At 40.3% G+C, this 19029-nt stretch overlaps 1 protein-coding gene across 1 annotated transcript; it reads left to right on the forward strand.

Moving 5' to 3' along the window:
* The first annotated feature begins 13 nt into the window (after positions 1 to 13).
* Positions 14 to 19022, forward strand: LOC106129099 (aldehyde dehydrogenase, mitochondrial). The gene is made up of 11 exons (XM_060948414.1): positions 14 to 190; positions 768 to 916; positions 1380 to 1476; positions 7609 to 7777; positions 9822 to 9970; positions 12167 to 12269; positions 13842 to 14018; positions 14267 to 14385; positions 15617 to 15781; positions 17050 to 17184; positions 18240 to 19022. Exons 1-11 carry the CDS (start codon positions 89 to 91, stop codon positions 18408 to 18410), a joined length of 1536 nt encoding a protein of 511 aa, XP_060804397.1. The 5' UTR covers positions 14 to 88; the 3' UTR covers positions 18411 to 19022.
* Positions 19023 to 19029: the final 7 nt, after the last annotated feature.

A 19029-nucleotide genomic window follows, 5' to 3' on the forward strand; every position in this document is an offset into this window, starting at 1 on the left:
CTGTCCTTCATAGAAATATTATTTAGTTAGTTGCCGGCCGGCTCTTGCTTATTGTGCTTGTTTGTAGGTACTGTAAACACATTGAATAATGTTTCGTAATATAAGCAAAGTGGTAAAGTCGCAATCAGCAAAATTTGGAACTGCTGCTCTGCCGGCACCACATACTAATCCTGAAATTTTATATACGGGGGTAAGTGAAAATTTAAAAACATGTAGACAGCCAGTTTCGCATTCCTATCACCCTTTGGTGGAGTGAGGCAAATGGTCTCAATAAACATTGCTATGTTATTTGCTATGAAGCGTAGGTGTGGTGAATCTTGTTTATTGAACGTTCAAGGTTAACCATTTTTAAAATTATTAAAATTTTACCAGTCACATTTTTTCTAGTTAAAAACTTAGGATTTACTTATTTTTCAAGGCACTTTATTACTGAACTTCAATCCACTAGCCATAATATTCTTCCCATGGATGTCGTAAAAGGCGAAAGGGGGGATATGCTCATTCATCAACTCCAAGCTTCCATCTTGGTCTGATAGAAGAAAAGAAAGTAAGTGGCTACTGCTATTTTTCTAAACACAATGTTTAAATCAAGAAAGGATTTAAAATCTTTTGGAGAATGTCAGCTCTGTCTACCGTGAGGAATGAAGATAAACAAACAAAGATATGTATTTATTGTCCTTTAAATAAACACATTCACATCCATACTTAACCTAATTATTGGAACTGGGGATTCAATTATATGATTATAAATAAAGTTTTAAATGCAGCTGTTTATCAACAATGAGTGGGTGAAGTCATCCGACGGGAAGACCTTCCAGACAGAGAACCCGGCAACGGGCAAGGTGATTGCCGAGGTGCAGCAGGCAGGCAAAGCAGATGTCGACAAAGCTGTCAAAGCTGCCAGAGAGGCTTTCAAGTATGTAGAAAACCATTTGAATTTGCATGTTATCTATGCCTTGTTCTAGTCTATGATTTTTTTAAAACTTATATGTTACAACAGAAAATTAACATTCACAGGCTGTTTAGTTTACTGGAGTAAATAGGAAAGGTTGAAATGTTTGTAAACAAGTTACAGTATCAATTATTTTTGTTTGTTTTGTTTTTTTTTTTAACAGACAATTTGCTAAGCTTTTTTATGCAAGGATAATATGTCTGTAGTTAATTGGTCTTTAGTTGTTAATTAGTTCACTTTTTGTTATTGCTAACTTAGCATAATTTAAGGAATGTCTACAGTATCTCTGTGGAAGATGAGAGATGAAACCTGCTAGTATAAGTGGAAGCTATAGCCAACTCTGATTATCATTTGACTGGTATTTATACCTAAACATTCTTTTCGACTGCATATCTTCTGTATTATTTATGAGTATCTCTCTGAACAGACTGGGTTCCCCATGGAGGACCATGGACGCGTCAGACCGCGGCGTTCTCATCAACAGACTGGCCGACCTCATCGAGAGGGATAAGGCTTATTTGGCGGTAAGAATTGTATTATTCACTACCTTTTGCGCGGGGCGTAGGTACCGTGGAATTTTTCAGAAAAGTTTGCCTGTAACTTCCTGAAGGTCTATTCTATTTGTGTATCAAATTTCATCAAAATCGGATTAATTCGTGGAACACTGTTACCAGCCGGTATTGCGCGTTGACCATTCTTTGATCTCTCGGTCGTTAATAATGAGTTGACCACTCGCTGACCACCCTTTGAAATGAGATGAGACCACACTACTTTCTCTCTACTGCCTTTTAAATAAATCCGCAAAAAATTACTTACGATCTTGGGACGCACTTAAGATTTTGGAAACAAAAACAACAAAATTTGTTGTTTTTGTTTTGTTAATGATTTCCCATTGACTTCCACAATCCATCCCATATGTAGGTACATACTTACTTACCACGAGAGTGCACAATCATGTTCACCTCTGCTTATCTGACCTTGTTATCTGAATTCGACTGATATTGTATTTTCTTGTTACATAATACAAAATAATGGCGAACATTATGATTATCTTTACTAGGTATCTGTACTTTTGGGTACAAAACATGTTTCTCAAACATTTTCTCTATATTTTTCTTTGAATTTTTCGTTAATATACAAGATTGATTAGCATACAAAAACACTATGTCATCATATGATAGCTAAATGTAAAAACGTAGTGTACCTACCTCATAACTTTGAAACCGGTCGGGGATATTGGTGTAATGCAAAGGAAATACTTGGTGATATCGCTAAGTTAGTTATATATGTTAAAGTCATATATACATACATATGGTCACGTTTATATCCTTTGTGGGGTACACAAAGCCAACAGTCTTGAAAAGACTGATCGGCCACGTTTAGCTATTTGACTTAATGATAGAATTGAGATTTAAAAAGTTACAGGTTGCTAGCCCATCGCCAAAAAAAAGAATCCTAAGTTTGTAAGCCTATCCTTTAGTCGCCGTTTTCAACATCCATGGGAAGGAGATGGAGTGGTCCTATTCTTTTTTGTATTGGTGCCGGGAACCACACGGTCATATAGTTACTAAATAGTGTGTATAATTTTTATTGCATAAAAACAGACGACATACCTAATAGATGCCATGTGGTTCCCGGCAACAAAAAAAAGAATAAGAACACTCCATCTCGCTCACACTCGCCTCGTCATTTATGGATGTCGTATAAACTTGGGATTCTCCTTTTAGGCGATGGGCTAGCAACCTGTCACTATTTGAATCTCAATTCTATCATTAAGCCGAATAGCTGGCCTGAATGTGGATTATTATTGTTATCTTTGTGTTGTGATAATATACGTAATACGTAACCTATGATGAGCTAGAGATATCCTTTACCTATACGATAACGCTAATTATAAACTAATTAAAGACAGACCTAAAAGTATGAATAAGCATTTGTGCCACAAATTTTATCGACCTCGTCATTATCGTGCGTGCGTACATACTCCGATTGATAAACTACCTACTTATGTTACCTACCATTACCTACGTTTACAAAAAATTTGTAATACCTACGTGGATATGGACAATTGGACATCCTTTACTAAACCGTTGGACCGATTCGAATGTAATTTGGTATGTACGCATAGTTAAAAAGCCACGTTCAGGATTTTCTTTTCAAAAATCAACCCCTTTACTAAAATGGGTTACGCAAAAAGCGACTAATATGCGGGCGGACCCGCGGGCAACAGAGCTAGTACGAGTTATACATACTTACATAAAATCACACCCCTTTCCCGGAGGGGTAGGCTGATATTGCTTGCCACGAATACAGCATACTTCTTTCGCTTTATCCACATTCATTAAAAAAATAAATACATATAATCAAGTCTATATTCCTCGCGGGGTAGACAGAGACAACAGTTTCATTCAGATAACATGACTTTGACTTGACTTAAGGTCCTATGTCCCCTAGCTGGGGCAGAGAGCATCCACAGTTTTATTTCGCTCCAAGTCTTCCCTAGATTCTTCACCTCTGCGATGATTGTCCGCCGCCAGGTCTGTTTAGGGCGGCCACGTTTACGCTTTCCTTGGGGATTCCAGTCTAGGGCTTGCCTCGGTATGTGTTCGGGGTCCCTTCGGAGCGTGTGGCCGATCCAGTTCCATTTGCGGCGTTTGATCTGCTGGTCGATCGGAGTCTCACCGCAGCGTTCCCACAGGTCTACGTTGGAGATTTTCTCAGGCCAGTAAACACCGAGAATACGGCGAAGACAGCGGTTAATGACGACTTGGAGACGATGCGAGATGTCTTAAGTGACCTTCCACGTCTCACACCCATACAGCAAAACGGTTTTCATATTGGACCGGAATATTTTGAGCTTAACTCTCCTAGTCAGTTTCCGTGATTGCCATACAGGACGGAGATGTGCGAAGGTTGCTCTTGCCTTGGCGATTCTCGAAGTGATGTCCTCTTCGGTCCCTCCAGTTTCCGACACTACGCTACCAAGGTAGGTGAACTTGTGGACTCTCTCCACAACCTCTGTGCCAATAAGCAGTGGTAGCCGATATCCAGTTGCCCCGCACCTCATTTCCTGGGTCTTCCTGATATTCACTTTTAGTCCAACCTTCAAAGCCTCTCGTCGTAGGTTGTCCAGCTTGGCCTGCATGTCGGCGTGTGTGTGACTCAGCAGGCATAGATCATCGGCATAGTCCAAGTCTTCTAAGACATTGGAGAGGCCCCACTCTATGCCGCGGCGCTTGTTGTTGGTCGTGTCATGCATAATGCCATCGAGAACGACAAGGAAGAGGAGAGGCGAAAGAAGACATCCCTGCCGCACACCAGCATGAACCGGTATGTCCTCCGAGACGAGGCCGTTGTGGGTCACTCTACAAGAATAATTTCCGTAGAGGGCCTTTATCAAGTTCGTGATTTTCTCAGGGACTCCAATTTCACGTAGCCTGTTCCAGATACAACTCCATCTCAGCGTGTCGAAGGCTTTTTCGAAATCCACGAAGGTCAAATAAATTTCCCTCTGCCATTCTGATGCCTGTTCGAGGATAATGCGCAAGGTGTTGATCTGGTCCGTACACGATCGATTGGGCCGGAAACCAGCCTGCTCTTTGCGAAGGAGAGGTTCTATGGCCCTCGACAGTCTATCCAGGATTATTTTGCAAAGCACCTTAGATGGGATCGAAAGCAAAGTTATACCTCTCCAATTGCCACATTCACTGAGGTCTCCCTTCTTGGGCACGGTGATCAGTAGGCCTTTATTCCAGTCATCGGGTAACTCTTCGGCTGACCAGATATTCCGCAATAGGGGTGTCAGCGCGTTTGCAGCGGTTGGAACGTCGGCTTTAAGCATTTCCGCTGTGATAAAGTCGACTCCTGGGGCTTTACCATTCTTTAGTGACCGGATGGCCTCGATTACTTCCTCTCCAGTAGGTGGGGATACATCAATGTCTAGGCTTTGTGCGGGCAAGCTGACGGCAGGTATGATGGTGGCGACAGGGTCGTTCGGGACTTGGAAGATCTCCTCGAAGTGCTCTCTCCAGCGCTGAAGCTGTGCCTCCGATGTCACAACAAACCGGCCCTCTTTGTCTTTCAAAGGCTTTTTCCATCTCGGACTCCTGTTCCCGGCCAAGGCCTTTGTCGCCTTGTACATCTCCCTCAGATTACCGGAATCAGCAGCTCGTTGGGCGCAATCCGCAACACTATCCGCCCATACTCGCCGGTCGTGGCGGGTACTGCGGTAAGTGTTCCTGCGTACCTGTCTGTATTGCTGCCTCAGATCTTCACTTGCTGCCTCATCGTGGGTATTCAGAATTCTCACGTGGAGTTTACGCCTTTCTTCCACTAGGTTCCAGGTTTGCTGCGACATCCAATCTTTCCGTGTGTGTCTTTTGTGTCCTAGAACGACGGAGCTGGTCTCTTCGTAGGCCATTTTAATGTGGTTCCACTCCGCGTTGACAGAAGAAGAGTCCATCTCGAGAGCGGAGAAGCGATTGCGCAGCTCTAGCCTAAAGGCGTCCTGTGTGTCTGGGTCCCGCAACTTGTTGACCTCAAATCGTTTGCCAGTCTTAGTAACCACGCTTGCAGATCGGGCTACAGCTACTTTTAGCCGCACCTCAGCTACAACAAGGTGGTGGTCGCTGTCGATATCCGCGCCACGACGGTTGCGAACATCGAGCAGTGATGAGCGCCATTTAGAGCTAATGGCAAGGTGGTCGATTTGGTTCTTGGTAACTCCATCGGGTGAGTTCCAGGTGTATTTGTGGTGGTCTCCGTGGATGAATAATGTACCTCCGATGGTGAGGTCATTGTCTTGGCAGAACTCCAATAATCTCTCCCCATTCTCGTTCCGGACTCCCAGCCCGTGTCTGCCCATGTGTCTCTGAACACCGTCGTTTTCTACACCGACCTTGGCATTCAGGTCTCCCATGACGATAATTATGTCCTGTTTACGGATGTTCTTCAAAGTCAGGTTCAGTGCACTATAAAAATCGTCTTTGTCTTCCTCTGATGCCAGATTAGTGGGTGCGTAGCACTGTACGACGGTTATCTTGCTGTTGAACCGGGCTGTGATGATTCGTTCTGAGATCGGCTTCCAGTCCAGAAGGCTTTTCTTCGTAGCATCAGAAAGGAGGAATCCTACACCGTTTTCACGTATGTCTTCTTCATTTTCCTTTCCGGAGTAATGGAATGTGAGTCCTCTGGACGTTCTCAGTTCCCCGAATCCGTTTCTGCGCACTTCACTGAGACCGAGTATTTGCAGTTTGTATCGCAGCATTTCTGCTTCTGCTTGGGCCAGTCGGCTATCCTCGCTCAGTGTTCGCACATTCCAGCAAGCAATTCGTGTCCGTTTTTTCATGCCAAAGGTCGTCGTATTATGATCGGTCCGGTTTTGCACTATTTCTGTTTCTATAATCGATTTGTATTCGGGTAAGCGAGTGATTAGCCCACTATATCCTAGCCCGCTGGTGGGGCTGCCACCTTAGAGCATGCGAGCGTGCTCGGTTTTGTTTCGGGTTACCTCCCTAGTGAGTAAATTCTGTTTTAAGGCGCAGAAGATTCGCCTTTCGCCCTGCATCCTCAGCTCAGCTGCACCTCAGGGTGGCGGCCGCACGGCGGTGCGGTTGCAGCAGTTCCCAGGAGGGACGGCGTGGACGTGGATGACTCGGACTGGCCAGGGTTCTGCTTTATAAAAAGGTGTTTCGCCACTTAACACAGCAGAAGGTTTCTTGGCATTTTGTAGGTAACACTGTCCTCACAAACAGCAATTCCCACCAAGACAATACCCTAGCTTCCCCCCCATTCAGATAACATACATACATACATACCTATACCAAGTCCAAGTTGCCTTTTCAGAAAACATTCTGTTATTCTTTATTTATTCGCGCGAAACAGTCTCGTCGAGGATGCATTTTACCTGCATGAGTTCTCGGGTGCAAGTTGCAATGCTTCGATGCAACGACCGATAAACAGGTTCTCTATATTTACTGTCTACTAGAACTCGTATAAGTTATTGACCCCGTTAAATAATATCCTAGTAAAGTATCATTTAGTTATCAACATGTTATAGAAGGTCCTGGTTTGATGTCGTTAAGAATGATACCTATATGAGAGCCAATACACGCATACATAAAACTGAGTCCCGGAATAATGTGATACTTATTTATTTACCATTTAGTAGAGGGACATTTTGATAAGGAAATCTTTGGTCCCGAAACACAGCTACAATGAGAGAAAGTCAACAAAAGCTACTGAACTGATCTTGAATAATTCTAGGAGCAATTTAATACAGAAACTCAAATAATCTTTTTATTTCAATACGAATATTTAACACCTTAATTTATTTACTTTTTTCTCAAAGGATAAAATTATTATTTAAGATAAAATATACATATTTTTTTTACCGGAGGGGTAGACTGAGACCACGGTCAAATTACATCTAAGTATTCTATTCTCTTATTATACTCTACTAGCGACCCGCCCCGGCTTCGCACGGGTGCAAAATTATAAATGTTATTATACATAAAAACCTTCCTCTTGAATCACTCTAGCTGTTACAAAAAACCGCATTAAAATCCGTTGCGTAATTTTAAAGATTTAAGCATACAGACAAACAGACTAAAATAGCGACTTTCTTTTATACTATGTTGTGATATATTTCTATCCAGAGTTTGGAAACCCTGGACAACGGTAAGCCGTACTCGGCCGCGTACCACGGCGACGTATCAGCCGTCATCAAGAACCTGAGGTACTACGCCGGCTGGGCCGACAAGAACCACGGGAAAGTGGTGCCGACTGACGGGAAGTACTTCGCTTATACCCGCCACGAGCCGGTCGGTGAGTGAGTGAGCAAATGCTGCAGTGCAGTTTGTTACCGCTTCTTCTGCACTGACGCCTTGGAAGCGGCAGTAAACTTAGTTTTAAGTAATTTATTTGACGTCAACCAATGTTGTTAAACCATACGTTTTGACAATTAATAAGCGATATGAAGTACCCTATAATAATGAATAAAAATTTTGAATTTAAATTTGAATTTTGAATTTGAGTACTTATTACGTCTATATCCCTTGCGGGGTTAACAGAGGCAACAGCCTTGAAAAGACTGATAGACCACGTTCAGCTATTTGGCTTTATGATAGAATTGTGATTCAAATAGTGTCATGTATATTTAGCCCAGCCCATCACCTAAAAGAAGAATCCCAAGTTTTTAAGCTTATCCCTTAGTCGCCTTTTACGGCATCCATGGGAAAGAGATGCGAGTGGTCCTATTCTTTTTTAATGGTGCCGGGAACCACATGGCATTAAACGACAACGTTAGAGTAAATGCTATGCATAACACTACCGATTTGAACGTACGATAAAAAGTACAGTTAAAAAAATGCATTGAATAGTCAATTATTTTCTGAGAGATCAACCGAGATCAACTCGTCTTATCTGTGAAACAATGAACAGAAACCACAAACTGATAAAAGCAGGCACTTACGTAACGTACATACATACATATGATGACGTCTATATCCATAGCAGGGTAGACAGAGCCACCAGTCTTGAAAAGACTAATAGGCTACGCTCAGCTGTTTGACTTTGTGATAGAATTGAGATTCAAATAGTGACAGGTTGCTAGCCCATCGTCTAAAAGAGGAATCCCAAGTTTATAAGCCTATCCCTCAGTCGCCTTTTACGACATCCGTGGGAAAGATGGAGTGGTCCTATTCTTTTTTGTAATGGTGCCGGGAACCACACGGCACTTACGTAACGCTACATGATAATGTAAATTTTGCAAAATTATTTATGTTTGTGTCGTAAAATAGATCTTGCGTAATATTTGTAATAACTGTTATGATGACTTTGTGCGAAACGCTATCATTGTACATTTGTTTTTTTTGTTACCGATATTGGATGAGGAAGTTCTCAATTAAACTTGTTAGGGTACGATTTTTTGCAGTTTCTTACTAAAGGTCTCTTAATCATACCTTTACGATTTTTCTGGGCACAGGAATCTGAATCTTTTTTTAAATGTAATTATTTATTTAACCTTTATTGTACAAATTACAAATAATTGGCACAATAGGCGGGCACGGACATTATTTACCAGTCCTACCTGTATTGCCTGGGATAAGTTATTATTGAAACTAGACCGTTTTTGAGGTAAATTCATTATTATTTCAGAATTAGCTAATTCCTTGTTTTGACAATTTTCTCATAGTCATAGATACGTCTGTCATCAGCCCTTAGGATGATTCTATTGAAATCATATTCCTGCTAAGTTTTTTTTCAATCATGTTACATACATACATATAGTCACGTCTATATCCCTTACGGGGTAGACAGAGCCAATAGTCCCGAAAAGACTGAATGGATACGTTCAGCTGCTCGGCTTAATGATGGAATTGAGATCCAAATAGTGACAGGTTGCTAGCTCATCGCCTAAAAAAAAAGGAACGCTATTTCATAAGCCTATCCCTTAGTCGCCTTTTACGACATCCATGGGAGAGAGATGGAGTGGTCCTATTCTTTTTTGTATTGGTGCCGGGAACAACACGGCACGGCACGGAATCATGTTACTTACATAGAAATGACAAATAAGATGTACACAATTCCCCAGTGTGCCGTGTGGTTCCCGGCACCAATAAAAAAAGAATAGGACCACTCCATCTCGTTCCCATAGATGTCGTAAAAGGCGAGTAAGGGATAGGCTTATAAACTTGGGATTCTTCTTTTAGGCGATGGGCTAGCAACCCGTCACTATTTGAATCTCAATTCTATCATTAAGCCAAACAGCTGAACGTGGCCTATCAGTCTTTTCAAGACTGTTGGCTCTGTCTTCCCCGTAAGGGATAAAGACGTGATCATATGTATGTATGTATTTAAAATTCCCCAGGCGTCTGCGGACAGATAATCCCGTGGAACTTTCCCCTGCTGATGGCCGCGTGGAAACTGGCCCCCGCTCTGGCGACCGGCAACACGGTGGTGATGAAGCCGGCCGAGCAGACGCCGCTCACCGCGCTCTACCTCGCTCAGCTGCTCAAGGTGCGCGGGAGTCGCTCAAGGGATATTTTACAGAGTTTCATCGTGATGTTGTTTAAGTATAGGAAATTAATATTTGGCTGGTGAACATTCTTATACTAAACGGTGGTGAGTCGCTCAAGGGATATTTTACAGAGTTTCATCGTGATGTTGTTTAAGTATAGGAAATTAATGTTTGGCTGGGGAACATTCTTATACTAAACGGTGGTGAGTCGCTCAAGGGATATTTTACAGAGTTTCATCGTGATGTTGTTTAAGTATAGGAAATTAATGTTTGGCTGGCGAACATTCTTATACTAAACGGTGGTGAGTCGCTCAAGGGATATTTTACAGAGTTTCATCGTGATGCTGTATGGGTATAGGAAATTAATACTTGGCTGGTGAACATTCTTATACTAAACGGTGGTGATGAAGCCGGCCGAGCAGACGCCGCTCACCGCGCTCTACCTCGCTCAGCTGCTCAAGGTGCGCGGGAGTCGCTCAAGGGATATTTTACAGAGTTTCATTGTAATGTTGTTTGGGTATAGGAAATTAATGTTTGGCTGGTGAACATTCTTATACTAAACGGTGGTGATGAAGCCGGCCGAGCAGACGCCGCTCACCGCGCTCTACCTCGCTCAGCTGCTCAAGGTGCGCGGGAGTCGCTCAAGGGATATTTTACAGAGTTTCATCGTAATGTTGTTTAAGTACAGGAAATTAATATTTGGCTGGTGAACATTCTTATACTAAACGGTGGTGATGAAGCCGGCCGAGCAGACGCCGCTCACCGCGCTCTACCTCGCTCAGCTGCTCAAGGTGCGCGGGAGTCGCTCAAGGGATATTTTACAGAGTTTCATCGTGATGTTGTTTAAGTATAGGAAATTAATATTTGGCTGGCGAACATTCTTATACTAAACGGTGGTGATGAAGCCGGCCGAGCAGACGCCGCTCACCGCGCTCTACCTCGCTCAGCTGCTCAAGGTGCGCGGGAGTCGGTCAAAGGATATTTTACAGAGTTTCATTGTAATGTTGTTTAAGTATAGGAAATTAATGTTTGGCTGGCGAACATTCCGAGCAGACGCCGCTCTCCGCGCTCTACCTCGCTCAGCTGCTCAAGGTGCGCGGGAGTCGGTAAAGATGTTGTACTCTGCCGCAACGCCCCCTGTTGGAATTTTTGTTCTACCTATGGCAATTTAATGTACAACAGAAGAAAATTATGTACAAAAAACAATTTAGTATGTACGTACAGTATATTTGAGAAAAATGATACTTTATAGGGCTCTGCTAGAGAGTATAATCTACGGCAGCGCCACTCAGAATACCTACTTGTATTTATACTAGAAAGCTGATTTTTGAGTTAGACGATGTACGAACGTTAATAGTATGTACGTCTTAGAATAATAATGAAAATGTAAGTAACTATTGTTTTGAAATAGGTAAAACAAAAATTCCAACAGGGGACGTTGCGGCAGAGTACAATATCGGTAAAGGGATATTTTCCAGAATTTCATTGTGATGCATGCTGTATAGGTATAGGAAATTAATATTTGGTCGGTGAAAATTCTCATACTCGTGTCTTGATTTGAATCAGTAATGCCGTGTGGTTCTCGACAGTATATAATAGAACATCACTTCCCTACGGATGTCGTAAGAGGCAACTACCCTTAGTTGCCACTACTAACTAATCCCTATTAGTCACATTCGTTTAGTGCAACTTTTACCATGATCTAATATAAATGATTTGGGAATTGATTTGATCATGTACCTGGATTGAGTAAATCAGATCTTTACAATTTGATTTACTCAATTCTAATGAACATGATAAATCTCTATAACGTTTTATGATAGCGTTATAGCTAAGGGTATCGTATCATAGGCTATAACGTTATACCTAAGGAACATATTGCTATAACGTTATATGCATACATACATACATATGATCACGTCTTTATCCCTTACGGGGTAGACAGAGCCTACAGTCTTGAAAAGACAGATAGGCCACGTTCAGCTGTTTGGCTTAATGATAGAATTGAGATTCAAATAGTGACGGGTTGCTAGCCCATCGCCTAAAGGAAGAATCCCAAGTTTATAAGCCTATCCCTTAGTCGCCTTTTACGACATCCATGGGAACGAGATGGAGTGGTCCTATTCTTTTTTTTATCGGTGCCGGGAACCACACGGCTTAACGTGATATGATTGAAGGTATTCCCCGTTTCGTAGGAGGCGGGTTTCCCCCCGGGCGTGGTGAACATGCTGCCGGGCTTCGGGGACGCGGGCGCCGCGCTCGTGGACCATCGACACGTCGACAAGATCGCATTCACCGGTCAGTGCTGTCTATACTAATATTATAAAGTCTGTTTGTTTGTTTGTTTGAACGGATTAATCTCGAGAACTACTGGTTCGAGTTGAATTTTATATTAAATTGATTGGTTTTGATTTTTAATCTTCATTTTTTCTTTTGACATTCTAAAATTTAAATTGTAAGTATAATTTGGATCACCCGTGTTTAGTTAAGTAGTTAGTAAGTACTTCAATTCAAACACAATGTAAAAATTGTTAGTGAATAAATAAAAAAAAAAAAAAAAATTCTTTGTGCGTTGAATAGACCATTTATGCCATTAGACGGCCTCTGTGGCGTAGCGGTGGTACGCTTGTCTGTGACGCCAGAGGTCCCGGGTTCGAATCCTGGCCAGGGCATGATGAGAAAAGAACTTTTTCTGATTGGCCTGGGTCTTGGATGTTTATCTATATAAGTATTTATTATAAAATTTAGTATCGTCGAGTTAGTATCTCGTAATACAAGTCTCGAACTTACTTCGAGGCTAACTCAATCTGTATAATTTGTCCCGTATACGTATTCATACATATACATTTGTCGAGAAAGGCTTTAGGCAATATAACATCACGCTGCAACTATTAGAAGCGAAGAAATAATGGAAAATGTGGAAAAAAAAATTTTCATCCTTGAAGCCATGATTCAATGATGCCCAAAATAACTATTTCACGCGGACGAAATCGCGGGCACAGCTAGTATGGAGATATAAACAACCCGAAAAACCAACTCAAAATTAAGAACTATGAATGGAAGTATGACCTCAAATGACATGTTTTTCTCTTTAGTTTTTAAATTAGGCCAATTAGTAAGAGTCCAACTTTTACAGTCTATGATCAAATAAATAATTTATAGGTACATTTATAAAAGCTGTTACATCTTTACTTTTTCTATTTAAAGGACCAAGTAGGGACTTTTCACCCTATAAAAGTACCTACTATTAGGATTAATTCTATAAAAACAACTATTTAATACGCGAGTTATATTTACATTGACTAACATTCTGGGCGTCTATATATTACTCGAGTTATTCAAGGTCGCCAACTCCATTAATATTCTATTCCTGTTCCTGCATTGCATCAACAGAAATCGTATCAATTTGTACCGATATAAAAAAAATTCTAAACTTGTTACGTTCAAACAATGTATGGCTTTTTCTTAGGTTTACTTCGTTATTGTGTATATTTTAAATGAGATTTAATTTTATTTCATGTTATTTAGATATTGAGGGGATTCGATATTTAATTTAAAAGTAGTTTTAAAATAAGAACATCCCCGATAAAATTTGAACTTATCAATACTTAGATAATAGAAGCTTATGGGAACCCCGTAACATTAGTGGATTTAAAATTTAAATAAAGAACTGTTTAGCCCGCTGCTCCGCCCGTTCGTCAAAAATCGTTTTAGTTTTGTTCCTTTAGGAATTTTTATAAAGATTTTTTTTCCAAGTTCTATACTGTTAACTGTGAAGAGTTGACAAACAAATGTACTATCGCATTTACAATATGTTGAGATTTTGATATTAGTTGGGACATTTTAATCAATAAATTGTTATCTATTCAGGCTCCACGGAGGTGGGTAAGCTGATCCAGCGTGGCGCCGCGGGGACCCTCAAGAGGATCACATTGGAGCTGGGCGGGAAGTCTCCCAACATCATCCTGGGGGATGTAGACCTTGAGAAGGCTGTTGAAGCTGCGCATACGGCCCTCTTTTACAATATGGGACAATGTTGTACTGCAGGTATGCTTTATTGCTATGCTTGTGAGAGTCTAGGACCAATTCATTGGCCTGGGATTATAAGTATTTATTAAAAAATATAGTATCGTTGAGTTAGTATCTCGTAACACAAATTTCGCACTTACTTCGAGGCTAACTCAATCTGTGTATTTTGTCCTGTAGTACGTATTAACTTATGTAGTTTTCACTTTTATTTCATCTTTGCATATCTGGAAAGGGGTCTCTAAAAGTAGTATCAATTAATATTTCAGGGTCCCGTACATTCGTGGAAGACAAGATTTACGACAAATTCGTTGAGCTTTCGGCCGCGCGCGCCAAGAGGAGGGTCGTCGGGGATCCCTTCCGCCCTGACGTCGAATCTGGACCACAGGTCAGTTGGTTACACAACTTTATTACATACTAGCTGTGCCCGCGACTTCGTCCGCGTGGAATAGTTATTTTGACGTTTCCCGTAGGAAATCCGGGATAAAATGTAGCCTATAGCCTTTCTCGATAAATAGACTATCTAACAGTGAAAGAATTATTCAAATCGGTTCAGTAGTTTCTGAGATTAGCGCGTTTAAACAAACAAAACAAACTCTTCAGCTTTATAATATTAGTATAGATATTATATATTATGTGCCGTGTGCGGTTCCCGGCACCAATACAAAAAGAATAGGACCACTCCATCTCTTCCCCATGAATGTCGTAAAAGGCGACTAAGGGATAAGTTTAAAAACTTGGGTTTCTACTTTTAAGCGATGGGCTAGCAACCTGTCACTATTTGAGTGTCAATTCTATCATTAAGCCAAAAAGCTGAACGTGAGCTGAGCCATTCAGTCTTTTCAAGACTGTTGTCTCTGTCTACCCCGCAAGGGATATAGACATGACCATATGTATGTATGTATATATTATATTTATGATAGTGCAGTAAAATGCAGTTGCTAATAGTTTGAATTTATTTAGTTGCTCCTTTTTTGTATTCACACAGGTAAATTTTTATGTATTTAGTTATAATTAAAGTAGTTAATTTAATAAAATAAATTTTGTACGCAATACAATAGTATTGCAGTTATCTGTAAATAATGTGTGTGAGTTTGTTATTTTTTTAAGTAAAAAAGCAAAAACTAATGTACAGTCGCGGGGAAGAGCTAATTTTTCACATTGTCTCTATGTATGCGCTAATCTCGAAAAGTTTGAATATATTTTTTACCTGTTTAATATTTTGGAAGACGGTTTTCTGAGGAAGTTTTATATCTATAAATGACACCCGTGCGAGTTTGGGGCGGATCGCTGAGTTTTATATAATCTGTGGGCAAGCACCCTGCAATGTAATCATAATTAATAAGGTTTACTAGTAATTAAAGTGTACTGTAAAAAGTGGTACTGGAATGGAGACCCAGAACTGGTCGCCGAAATGTGAGTAAACCACCTATCAGATGGACGGACGATCTGGTCAAGATTGCTGGAAGGAGGTGGATGAGAAAAGCACAAAACCGTGGAGAATGGCGTGCATTACTAGAGGCCTACATCCAGCAGTGGATGAATATGGGCTGAAGAAGAAGAACTAGTAATTAATAACACCTGGTACTAATAAATTATTCAAAATGTGTATTCCACAGATCGACCGCGAGCAACACACGAAGATTCTGCAATTAATAGAGAGCGGCAAGCGGCAGGGAGCGCGGCTCGTGGCGGGCGGCGCCGCGCTCGGCGACGTGGGCTACTTCGTCCAGCCCACCGTGTTCGCGGACGTGAAGGACGACATGGACATCGCCAGGACTGAGGTACAGGGGCAACACACTCACCATACATCACTACATAGTATAAAACAAAGTCGCTATTTTAGTCTGTTTGTCTGTATGCTTAAATCTTTAAAATTACGCAACGGATTTTGATGCGGTTTTTTGTAACAGCTAGAGTGATTCAAGAGGCAGGTTTTTATGTATAATTTTTTCCGAATTTTGCACCCGTGCGAAGCCGGGGCGGGTCGCTAGTACATACATAAAATCACGCCTCTTTCCCGGAGGGGTAGGCAGAGACTACCTCATTCACAACTCTATCAGTTAGGCCGGATTTACATTACGAAACTAGTGGCTTAAAATTAGTTTGTAAAAACAAATTTGATCAGTAATTTCACGTGTAGAGTTTTACAATGCTGCATGCATTTCTTTTGTGAAACTGGAGAAGTTTCGTGCTATGCGCATATTTTTTGTAAAACAAATGTCATGCAACTAATTTCGTAATGTTAGGCTTTGCACCAATGAACCTGCGCTAAAGGCATTTTTTTATATGCAATTTCACTCCTTAGATACCACAGTCATAAAAAGTAAGATTTGGCATGAAATCTCTATAAATTGATTAATCCGCCAATTGAATAGATTGACCAAGACTAATTTCGACCGTGGTTGACTGGTTAAAGATGACACGATTCAACCTGTAAATTCGCCATAATGACGTGACGTCATTATGGCGTTGCGGTGTGCCGTGCTACGATGGCAGAAGCAACTAGGCTACTTTTACCCCGCGCGAATGTTAGTCTTATCATGTCTTATCTGTATATATTAAGGAAAATATTCATTTATTATATAGTACATGATTTTTAATGGAACATAAAGACCCCAACCCCAAAACATATAAACAAAAATCACTACCTAATAGTGTTGGGCTAATTTTACTTTTTTTTAAATTATTGCCAGTTCAAATTTTTTATTAATTTTTTATTCCGCAGTATGCTAAATTTCTAGTCGAGCAATTTTTTTAATTTATATATTTGAATAAAAATTAGTGAATAGAACTGAGGAAAAAAAGAAAAGAGAATAGAGAATTAAACTAAAGAGAAATTCAGTACAAAGGTTGACTGGAAGAGATTGCTTTAGCGATAAGTCCGCCTTTGTACCATCTATATCTGCTTTGTGTTGTTTTGTATGTTTTCTCTTATGGTGCAATAAAGAGTTTTATCTATCTATCTATCTATCTACAAAGACACTACTTTATTTCTATTACAACAATTACAGCTATATTTGTTAATAAATTTATTTTATTAATTGATCAGATCTTCGGCCCCGTGCAGCAGATCATCAGGTTCTCGTCGCTGGAGGAGGCGGTGTCCCGCGCCAACGACACCGACTACGGGCTGGCGGCCGCCATCTTCTCCAACGACCTCGACAAAGTCAACTATCTGGTGCAGGTATGTAGGTTAGGTTTAGGTTTTTAAAGAATTTATTCTTATAAAAAGATTACAATGAATCCAATTACATGAGAAAATAATTTGCAAATATGCTTAAACTAAGATGCAGTCACCGTAATAATATTTTAAACATGGGGAAACAATAGACAATAAAAAACATTATCCAGGTAGACTAGATTTTTAATAACTAAAGACTGTATAAATATTGAGTAAAGATATATAATTAATGTAAGTACTTAAGAAGAAATAGCAGCAGATGAGCATGTATGTGCATGTATGTACAGTGTACAGGCATTTAAATTGACCTATCTATTATAACACCACACCGCTATTTTCATTCTGTACGGCTCCGCTATTGACATACTAAGCGCAACGTAAACGTAATTTATTTTATATCTTACTAGTTGTGCCCGCGACTTCGTCCGCGTGGAATAGTTATATTGGGCATTATTGAAGCCCTCAAGGATGAATAATTTCCCCCGTTTTTTTCACATTTTCCATTATTTCTTCGCTCTTAATAGTTGCAGCGTGATGTTATATAGCCTAAAGCCTTCCTCAATAAATGGTCTATTCAACACAAACAGAATTTTTCAATTCGTACCAAAAGTTCCTGAGATTGGATTGGATTGGATATAATATTAGTATAGATATGTTTTATTATATTACATACATACGTCACGTCTATATCCCTTACAGGGTAGACAGAGCCAACAGTTTTGAAAAGATTATTAACCCACGTTTATTGTTATTTAATATTTAAGTTGTATTTTCATTATAAATTCTGCCCGCGGTTTCGCCCGCATGGAATACTGGTACATGTGTCTAGATTCAGGCTTGTTTTAGGCTTAATGAAGTCATACAGCTGAATGAGCCATTTCAGCCTTACCAAAGTTTTCTACCCCGCAAGACGTGATTATGAGAACAAATGAATGTTATTCTAGACTGTTTGCGGAGATGAAGCATTTTTTTGTTGCTTTTCGTGTAACTCACCAAGATTGGTATTAGAATTTTATCCGGAAATGAACCAATAACCAAAAACAATATCCCGTCCGCAGGCGATCCGCGCGGGCACGGTGTGGGTGAACGACTACAATGTATTCGGCAACCAGGTGCCCTTCGGCGGCTGCAAGCAGTCGGGCGTCGGCCGCGAGAACGGCCAGTACGGGCTGCACAACTACACCGAGGTCAAGGCCGTGGTGGTCAGGCTCACGGAGAAGAACTCTTAGGGAGTGTTTAGTGGTAGTCTAGTGGGTTGAGGGAGGTCGTGGAAGTTTGAGTTTTTTCGGGTCGAGCTTTTAAGTGTGTGGATGTATCGAGATAGTTTTTTTTTTTTTTAATGTTAATGTAAGGTTCAGGACGGTAGGTGTAGTTAAGGAATATGATAGAATTGCTTATATTATATACATGATGTATTTGTATTATTTTCTGAATGTGGTTAAGGCATGATTTTGATAATGAATTCCTATAGAACTCAACGTCTCATACACAGGTGTGAACATGAAATCGCGTTTTTTTTTTTCAAATTGTTGTGGAAATTTGTAGGATTTTATGTGCATGTGCAATAAATAATAATGTATTTTTTTATATAAACTAAACATATTCTTAATTTTTACATGAGAATGTGGTGGCACAAAAGTAAGCAAGGTGCTGTCTATTGTTAAATGATTGAGATGTCTTCCAAATATCTGATATAAAAAATATTGAAAAAAATAACCTATGTTATACAAATTAAATTTGTAATAGTATATTTTTACTCCTACGTTTTTTTTTTCAGTGCCATTACAAACTCATATTCCAGTGTTTTGCTACATATATTTGCAATAAAACATCAAAATTAAGTACAAA

This window comes from Amyelois transitella, chromosome 16 (genome assembly GCF_032362555.1).
Source record: "Amyelois transitella isolate CPQ chromosome 16, ilAmyTran1.1, whole genome shotgun sequence".
NCBI classification, from domain to species: domain Eukaryota; kingdom Metazoa; phylum Arthropoda; class Insecta; order Lepidoptera; family Pyralidae; genus Amyelois; species Amyelois transitella.